Source organism: Chenopodium album, chromosome 4 (assembly GCF_948465745.1).
Source record: "Chenopodium album chromosome 4, dcCheAlbu1.1, whole genome shotgun sequence".
NCBI lineage: Eukaryota > Viridiplantae > Streptophyta > Magnoliopsida > Caryophyllales > Amaranthaceae > Chenopodium > Chenopodium album.
Genome location: NC_137837.1, coordinates 44,467,265 through 44,476,721, shown reverse-complemented (window position 1 = coordinate 44,476,721; position 9,457 = coordinate 44,467,265). Strand labels below are relative to the sequence as shown.

Sequence of the window (9,457 nt, the reverse complement as noted above, 5' to 3'; positions counted from 1 at the left end):
TCCTGCTCTAATCATACCTCTCAAAAGTTTGTCCTCAGGCCTCAGCCTTCTGACATTGACAAGTGTGTGGGTGGCACTTTGAAACTAATTCTAGAATCTACGTTACATCAAATGTTCAATGACATGGGTTTTGCTGCGGAAAAAATGGTAATGGAATAAAGTCTCCTTAGCATATAAAACAATGCAGAGCCTTAATCCGAAAAGGATGGGATTAGCTACATGAACCAAGCAATTACCTCATGATAGTCCACAAAGATCCTCTAACTCACCCCAACCCCCCACCCCCCCACCCCCCTCTTCCCGACTAAGACTAATGAGGATTTATTTCCAAAAAAAGAAATACAAAATATGAAGACATTCATGTTCTTCAAAAAAATAAAAAATAAAAAATAAATAAAATTGATGATAATCATGAGAGTTGCTGGTCCATGCAGCAACACATTTGAAAATTTAGATCATCACCTATCTGGATATTTGATTCAATGAGACAAATTATTAGGGAAAACAGCACAAGTAAATATCAAATGTTGAGATGAATATACGAAAGATCTTATTCCTTGTCGGTCAAAACACCGAAATCAGTCACATAATGCACACCACAACGAATGAAGAGACTATGAGTCTAGCAATCTAAACAAAATGCTATCTACACCGGTAATTTCTATATTGCCCACACTAGAACTGAAAGACCTGTCCAACAAGCAATTATAGGATTCAAAGGCAAGGAGGAAACACCCAACCAAAAACAGGTGTGGAATCAGAAGAATGTGAATGCAAGAATTGGACATATGAATGTGCATGGCAGGAGAGAAAGCTTGTACAATATGCAAAAGGAAGAGTTTAGGGTGCATATTCCGTCTCAAGAGTCGGTTGTGTCCTAGTAACCATTGCTGCTGGTGCTTTAGCACTCCCCACTGACGTCATCCTCAGGGCTTCACCACCCTCTGAAGCCTTCTCCATATGCTGCATTTTTTTCTTCTGCTGATATTTTTTCAACCATGCCAACAACATTGCCAACAGCACCAACAATAATAATCCACCCAGTACCGATCCAACAATTATCCAGACTTTCTTCATATTATTCTTTTTCTTATGCTTATGAGAAACCGGAGATGGGGCAGGTGCTGAAGGTGCTGGGGAAGGAGCTGTGCTCTCAACAACCAAAGCAAAATGCCCCTGTTGAACAGTTGAACAGGTATTCTTTGCCACCACTCTGCTGAAATTGACATTACCACGAAGATCAAACCACAGACATTTCACCACAGACCCATCTGGCACAGATTTAACATTCAAAAACTGTACTTTTATCGGACTCAACGATGACCTAATACCCAATTCAGGCAAATTCGTCGCTGATAAGTTCACAGCATCATATGCTAGCAATCCAAGCATAGGAGCTAAATAAGTATACCCCGACAATGGATAATACTCATTAGACCAATTTCCCAAGTTCTGATAAACAAGAACAAGCCTCTCTACATATGGCTGCACTACAACACCAATTGGAATATCAAACTCTTTGTATTTTACACCCCTGCTTCTCAAACTACCACTCCTTAGCCTTATACCTGCAACCTTAATCCCTGTAAAATTTGAAGGCACTGTCCCATCATATACAATACCAGTCCTCGGATGAACAAATGCCCTGTAAGCATAATCCTGGAGAACAGCATCTAATTCACGAGCCGAGCTTGCAGTCGATTGTGCTACAATAATTGGCAACCATGACGACGACAGTAACATCAGAAGCACCACGAGACTTCGAAAAAGAAGCCACATTGATGCAAAGAGACTCTAACAACTAGTCAGAAGTTCAAATGATTTCTTAGCAAGATCTGCAAATAATAGGTACCAACCATGTCAAACACCTGTAATATTAAAAATAGAAACCCCTCAGATCCTCAATCAATGAATTGAACTCGTCAAGCAAAGCAATAATAACAAAATAAAAATTAAAAAAATGATTCCAGGAATTAGGAATCAATTAAACGGCTATTACGTAAAAAGAAAAAAAAAAAATAAAGCAAAATTCCTAATTATTAAAGTTGCAAAAAAAAAAATGAACAACAAAAAACCCAGTACTCTTTCTTCTTCATTCGTTTAATTTTTCCCCTTTACCTTTATAGCATAGTTCAGGAATCTATCTATTACTCAACTCTTCAAAAAGAGAACATAGTTCAGGAATCTATCTAATACTCTATGCATAAAGCCGTACAAAACAATGCATTTTCATTCAACCAACATTATTCAGATTAAATTGAACCCAGAAAAGAAAAAAGAAAAAAACGAACGAATTGTAAATTGCCAAGCTAGTTTAGTCGGTTAAAGTACTCCATGAGTGTACCAAACCCGAAATCAAATCTCATCTACATCATTTTCCTTTTTCCGAAAAACAAGTAAAAATAAAGGAATGTACCTTAGGTTGAAGAGAAGCCGGAATGCCGAACCACTTTTGAAGCAGGATTTCAATGGCGAAGATTAAAATTGATTGGTGAGAATAGAATTGAATTAAATTAAATTGTTTTAATTAAATTGGGGGAAAAGGACACCGTATAATGCAGGTAGTTTCAGAATCTTCCAAGCAAAACACAGACCCACCACAATTTTCATTTCATTGAGCCTTTTAATACTGAAGCAGTGTTAAACCCTAATTAATAAGATGAACAAAAATGGAAATAAACTCTTGAGTTGCCGGAATTTCAGCAGTGTGAAAAGGGGTAATAATTATCAGCAAAATAAATTAATAATAATTATAATGGTAGTAATATTAGTTGATGAAGAAGGAAAGAAGTGTAGTGAAGTGAAGTGAAGGAGTGAAGACATTGTTGGTGTTGTTGAGAAAGGAGTTATGGACACTTTGAGGTTTGCCAGCTAAGTTCCACACTCACATTCACACTAAACAGAAGTAACAACACTACAGGCTGTACAGCTAGACTCCTTTGTTTTGGCAATAACAAACTTTCATACGCACCACTCAACCAGTACTTGTTTATATCTCTAGGATACAGTGGATACTGCCATCAACAACAAGTCAACAATAGAAAAACATAAAAAAAAGTGCATGTAACAATTTTTTTTATCGATTATGTAGCAATTAGATCAGTGCGGTGAACTCTTGGTCTATTGGTCTCATGTATACTACAATTAGAGGTGTCAAAAGCACATTCGATCCGATCCGATTCAATTTAAACCGATCCGAAAAATATTAGATTCAGATTTGGACTCGCGTGGACATAACAATTTAGTTGATTTAACTTTAAAATTTACTCGATCCGACTCGACCATATCAGACCCGAATTGATCATCCGAATGGACACCCCTAACTACAATATTAAAATGTACTACAGTGCTAAAAATATTTTAGTCCATAGTCCCCTACATATACTTTGTAGTTCATAATGTATACTACTATATCTTTGGTTTGTTATAAAGTTAAACTCGTTGCCTTTTATTTATTTATTTTTTTTTTTGTTCTAATGGTGGGTTTTAAGATGTATAATTGCTTTAGTAGGATCTCGAGTAATTTGTAGAGATATTTTACTATGGAGTATTCATTTTTGACGGGAAAAAGAAATATCGTTAATAATAAGTCACACGACATCTATAGTTATTGTCAAGATCCGTAAAACTGATAACCTGATAATTTACATAACTTTCACAATTAGAATAACGAATTCCAAGCATACTCGAGCACAACTCCATCTCCACTTCTTCAAGCTTGACATTAGCAGTGTTTTTTTATGTCTTTGCATCTATTTCGAAGTGGTGACCTTCACATTTTGATTTTATGTTATAATTATTCGGATAAAAAATTAATGAAAAACCTAAATCCCTTTTGAATTCATATCATCATCCTCATGAATAACAACCTAAAACGGACGTTAAGGACAAAAAGGCAAAGAACGAGAACGAAGATAAATATTATAGTTAGGTTATAGAATCTTCCATAGTTAAAACCGTTGCTATAGAATGAGTATGGACAATATAGACTTTACATCCGTTGTAATTTTGTCAACACCGTTCTAAATTTGCCAATTGTCATTTTGAAGATAAACCCCTTTTAATTAATGACGTGTAATGAATACATAGGGAAGTTAAAAGCACAACCACATCATCCCTTGATTTGAGGAGCTAATCAAACGGATGTCAATTAACCTAGTTGACGATGCTAAAACAATAAATATCAATCTTGTTATTTGTGACTAGAAATCTAAGAGAAATGACAAAGGGATGACTTCATGGACATATCTCTCCATCTAGAATTGATTTTGAGGTGATTCGGGTTCAAAATGATAGCTTGTTTTATAAACTTTCAAAGTATTATCGTATGCCCTTTTTTTTTTATAAAAAATCATATAGCCCAAACCATTGAGAGGTTCGTTAGAGCAAACTATTCTTTACAATGGTTTCTATTTTTTCCGATTTTGTTTTCTTTGTTCGGGGTATGCTTATAATAACTACTAATTTTGTAATACTCCGTATTCATATTGTATAAATTGATTTAATATTTATGAAATGTTTTGGGGAATATTAATGTATAATTTTCTTAAATGGATGACTTGTATGCGTTTAGGAAATTTTTCAAATTCAACTTTGAGACCCACTATGATCATGTTTTTAGGCATGGCGGCGCTCCAAGGGAAGGAAGCTAGAGATGGAAGTGTTGTCAACAAGTTTTAGAAACTTATAAACCGTTCAATTGTGTGAAGGTTACACCCCCATTCACAATCATGAAGATTTTCTAAATCCATAGTGGTCTGGAACCATGATTGGATATTCGGAAATGATGGTACGAATTCAACCTAAAAGAGATTGAGCCCACCCTAAATCAGTCTCTACTTAATTCTTTTGATATTCATGTACGCTTTTTGATAAACATACATACATCAAATTACTCCTAAGCATATTTAATCTACGTTGGTTGTTTAATCCACAATCAAATCTATAATTGGTCATCACTTAAATTAAAAACATATTAGCCTAAATAAAATTATTAACTATCTTATTAGGCGTAATTTCAAGTATAAATTTCCATTAAACCTGCAAAAAGGTGTGATCAAGCAATAAAAATAAATCATGAGTAATCAAGCAATGTATAATTGATACAACAATCATCATCATAATCAAGATCATCAAAACATCATTAGTAAGATCCTAGGCATGATACTAAACAGATTAATAATAAACCCTAGCTTGTCACCAATCAAATCAAAGAATTATCCTAAATATAATATTAGAACTAATAATAATATCCTAACATGATACTAGAAATCATGAAGAATTCCTAACATGATATTAGGAATTAAAGTAATATTCTAAGCATGATTTTTACTCCAAAATCAAAGAATAAAGATAGTAGATTTACTCACTTTGATGCCTTGACTTTCTTTCTATTAAAACAATACACACATTAGTAAAATTCAAGAAAGATTAAATCAATAAAGTAAATAAATCAAATAAGGGCTTGTTTAGCATCATTTTTAGTTTTCAGTTTTCAGTTTTTTTTAAAAACCAAAAACAGGAAACAAAAAAAAGGTGTTTCCCCATTTCAGTTGTCAGTTTTCAAAATTATCATGATTTTAATAGGTTTGACTATTTTTTATTCATTATATGGCGTATATCATATGATTTTAAAAACCAAAAAACAGAAAACCAAAGTGATGTCAAACGAGCCCTAATAAATTGAAATATAGATTTGGGACCAAACCCTTAGAACTATCAACCTTTCACATCAAGTTCGAAGGCAACTTCCGGGATGGCTAGGAGTATTCAAATCTCGTGAATAAGGTATTGTGAGCGTTGACACCGAAATTTTGTTAATTATTAGGTGTCAGATATTTGTAAATAAAGAGATAATATAAAAAAATATAACATACTATCTTCAAGATCTCGTAGAATATTTGATAGATATCTTGTTTACTAATCTATGACACTCTGTATAAAGAGGGTCGTTTCTAGGGTTTAATTAGACTCAGATGGAACAAGTCACAAAGACCCCCATTTCCTCCCTACTACCAAACATTGTAGGTACATATTATGGATAAAGCTGACAAGGCCCCGTACTATCACTAGTACAAAATTGGGCTTAAGTAACACCCATTGGTAATACTTTAAAAAATTTTAGGATTATTTGATTTTTACGTAACACTTATGTAACATTGTCGTATTAAGTAACATTTTTTGTAACACAGTATATGTAACACTTTACGGTATGATGAGTGTCATTTATGGCACTCATATAGGGTAGTGTTTTAGGATATTTCCATTATGCTTTTTATGCTTTTCTTTTACTATTTTGATCTTTTCTCCTCTAGTTTCTCTATTTCTTCTTCTCTCGTGTTTTAATCTCCTTTATGTGCATTTATTTGTGTTTTCCTTTTATATTTCTCTTTTTCTCTTCTATTTTCTCTCCTTGGTTTCTCTTGTAGGTACCTTAAGACTTAGCTTTGCAAAGGATTCAAGAGGAGCAAAAAGAGCCAAGCAAAGGAGCTTCAAGTCTCATGGAGAGGGCTTGGAGAGGGCTCTCCCCTTTCTCTCAGAGCCGCGGGCGCGGGTCTCATGGGTCGCGGGCGCGGGTTTTGGTGCAAATTTTGGGGAATTTGGGTAGGAACTCTCCGCGCCCTACCCGCGGGCGCGGAGATGTTGGAGAGGGCGCTCTGGATCAAGAGAGACTGCGGCCCCCTGCTTGTATTGGAACAGGGCATTTTGCCGCGCCTTGTGCCGCGGGCGCGGGTGGCTATGCTGCGGGCGCGGGTACTGTAGCCTGCGGGCGCGGGTTTTGCCCAGACTACCCGCGGAGGCAGTTATGGGTTTCGTACCCATTTCTCCGCGCCCGCGGGGTCTTCGAGGAGAGGGCGCGACCGATCAGCTTTTGTTCTTTGCTTATTTATACTCTTGTAAATCCTTTTGAGGAAAAACTCTTAGATAATATTTCATTTGCTTAGTTTTTAGAGAGGGAAACTAGAGAGAAGTTAGAGAGAAAGTTTGAGATTATAATCTTTGGATTTGAATTGTAATTCAACATTGTTTCTTCAATCAAGTATTTGATTCTTCTTAAATATCAATCAAGTTAGTAAGATTTCTTTCCTTTGAGTTTACTTCAATTGCAATTTACCTTTATGCTTGGATGTTTGGTTTGGATTTTGATTTAGTCTTGAGAATTTGTTGATTGATTGAATTTTCTTTTGATTTAGCTTGAGATGAATATGTTTGATATTGAATTTGTTCTAATTTTAGATTTCACCATGATTAGTGAGTAGATTAGTTGCTAGAGAGAAGGGGAAGCATGCTTGATTGATGATTATTGTTAATTGATGATCCTTGATTGATTGATTGTTGCAATTAAATTGGTTGACATAGTTATGCATTTGATTAATTAGACTAGGAGTGATCAACCTATAAGATTAATCTAGATTGCATTGCGAATTCCAATGACACGAACAATTGATTTGGGGATTGCTTTAATTGATTGAATTTGATTGTGATTCTCCTTGTTAATCATTTATAGTGAAACCTTGTTTGTTTTATAGGAGGTAACCTTTGAATTCCTTTGATTGCAACTATTGTTTGTCCTTTGCAATGTGTGAATCAATTTAGTGATCTATCGATTAGCATGATTGTTAATAGGGATGGCAGTGGATCCGGACCCGACCCGGATCTGTGGATCCAGATCCGTTTTTCACGGATTCGGGTCTTCAAATTTTGGACCCGACGGATCCGGGTCGGATCTGGGTCCTGCTGAAAAAAAGGATCTGGATCCGGGTCTAGCCCCAGAACCGGATCCAGATCCGTTTACTAGTTTTTTTTTCCTATAAAAAAAAACTAAAATTGTGTGTTTTCTTTATTAAAAATGTTGATAATGTTATTAGTGATAAAAATTAGCCCTTTTGAGAGATGAATTTTGGATGCTCATGTCGGATACATCATCGTTGTATTTTCACTAGCTTATTTGTAACGTAGTACTTCGTTGTTTATAATTTTATTTCAAAATATAAGTTTATAAGTTTGTTACTTTGTGTTTTTAGATTAGTTGTATAACTTTAATATAGGTTGAACTAACTTAATAACCCCCGAAGGAAGTTTGTAATGGATTTTTTGACCCAAACATTACATTTATTGTAAACAAATTAGGCAAAATGTATTGGACCCGTTTTGGACCCGGATCCGTTGGACCCGTCGGATCTGGATCCGGGTCTTCATTTTCAAGACCCGACGGATCCGGGTCGGATCTAGATCCTAGATACAAAAACGAATTTGGATCCGGGTCCTTCCAGACCCGGTCCAAATCCGACCCGTTGCCATCCCTATACTCAACCTTTAACATTTCTTTGAAATAGCTTAACGTTAGACTATAACATGGTTTTGATTCATTCCTTTGGGTTCGACCCTTAGCTTTCCTTATACTTGTATAAGGTTTGTTAAGCGTTTACAAATTCAGTTTGACTTAGGGAAGAATTAGATAACAACCTAGTTCCAACCCTTGTCAAAATGGCGCCGTTGCCGGGGAATGACATTGGTGCTTTGTTATAGTTGTTGAGTCTATTTCATTCTAAAAAAAACAAAAAAAGATTTTTCCTCTTTAAGGCTACACTTGTAGCCATGCTACTAATCATTTCCTTTGAGTTGTATGCATAGAGCACGGGGTCATTCTCTTGTGTCATTTGATCCGAAGATCGAGAGGACTATTACAAAACTAAGGGTTGCTAGGCGATCTTTTAGCTCTAGAATTTCATGTGAAGAAGAACCGCAACAAGTGGAACAAGCAAGAATAGGAGAGAATATGAGAGTGGCATTGAAAGAATTGGGGATTCCCGGTGCATAAAGATTTGAGAGTGGAATTGCTCCACCTACAACACCGGCAAATGATTTTGAAATTAGGCCGGTTATGATCACTTTGATAGAAAGGCGACAATTTAGTGGAGCCAAGCATGAGAGCCCGCTAAATCATCTCAAGGAGTTTGAAAAATATTGCAATACTATCAAAGTGAACGGAGTTTCCCAAGAATTCATCCGCCTCAACCTCTTTCCTTTTCTCTCATTGGGCGTGCTTTGTAATGGCTAGACATGGAGGTTAAGCCGAATTCTCTAACAACATGGGACGAGGTTACGAAGGAATTTCTAACTCGTTTCTATCCACAAAAGAAAACGGAGAAGGCAAGAGCTTTGATTCAAGGTTTCAAACAAAAGCAAAATGAGAGCCTCTATGAAGCATGGGGGAGGTACAAGGAGTATTAAAGGGAGTGTCCTCACCACGGGATTCCAACTTATCAAATCATTCAAATTTTTAATGGAGGCCTAAGTCCCCAAGGCAAGTCATGCCTAGATGGAGGAGCCGATGGTCCCATCATGAATAGGACGGAAGAAGAAGTGGTGGACATCATTGAGGATGTTGTGAAGTATTATAGAGATTGGCAAGATGGTGAGAGAGAATCAACTATCAAGAGTAGCTCTACGGTGT

At 36.0% G+C, this 9,457-nt stretch overlaps 1 protein-coding gene and 1 non-coding gene across 3 annotated transcripts; both read right to left on the bottom strand.

Annotated features, from left to right (window-relative positions):
- Positions 1-527: 527 nt before the first annotated feature.
- Positions 528-2,975, bottom strand: LOC145629111 (uncharacterized). Of its 2 annotated transcripts, none has more exons than XM_081681619.1 (2): positions 2,417-2,975; positions 528-1,868 (listed from the first exon to the last, which is right to left on the bottom strand). In XM_081681619.1, exon 2 carries the CDS (start codon positions 1,777-1,779, stop codon positions 841-843), a length of 939 nt encoding a protein of 312 aa, XP_081537745.1. In that variant the 5' UTR covers positions 1,780-1,868; positions 2,417-2,975; the 3' UTR covers positions 528-840. The 2 variants fall into 2 exon arrangements, with proteins under 2 accessions (XP_081537745.1, XP_081537747.1); XM_081681621.1 differs by having other exon boundaries at positions 528-1,835.
- A 6,176-nt stretch (positions 2,976-9,151) lies between these two features.
- On the bottom strand, positions 9,152-9,257 carry LOC145629617 (small nucleolar RNA R71). The gene has a single exon (XR_014111779.1). It is a non-coding gene; the product is annotated as a small nucleolar RNA R71 (small nucleolar RNA).
- Between the last annotated feature and the right edge of the window lie 200 nt (positions 9,258-9,457).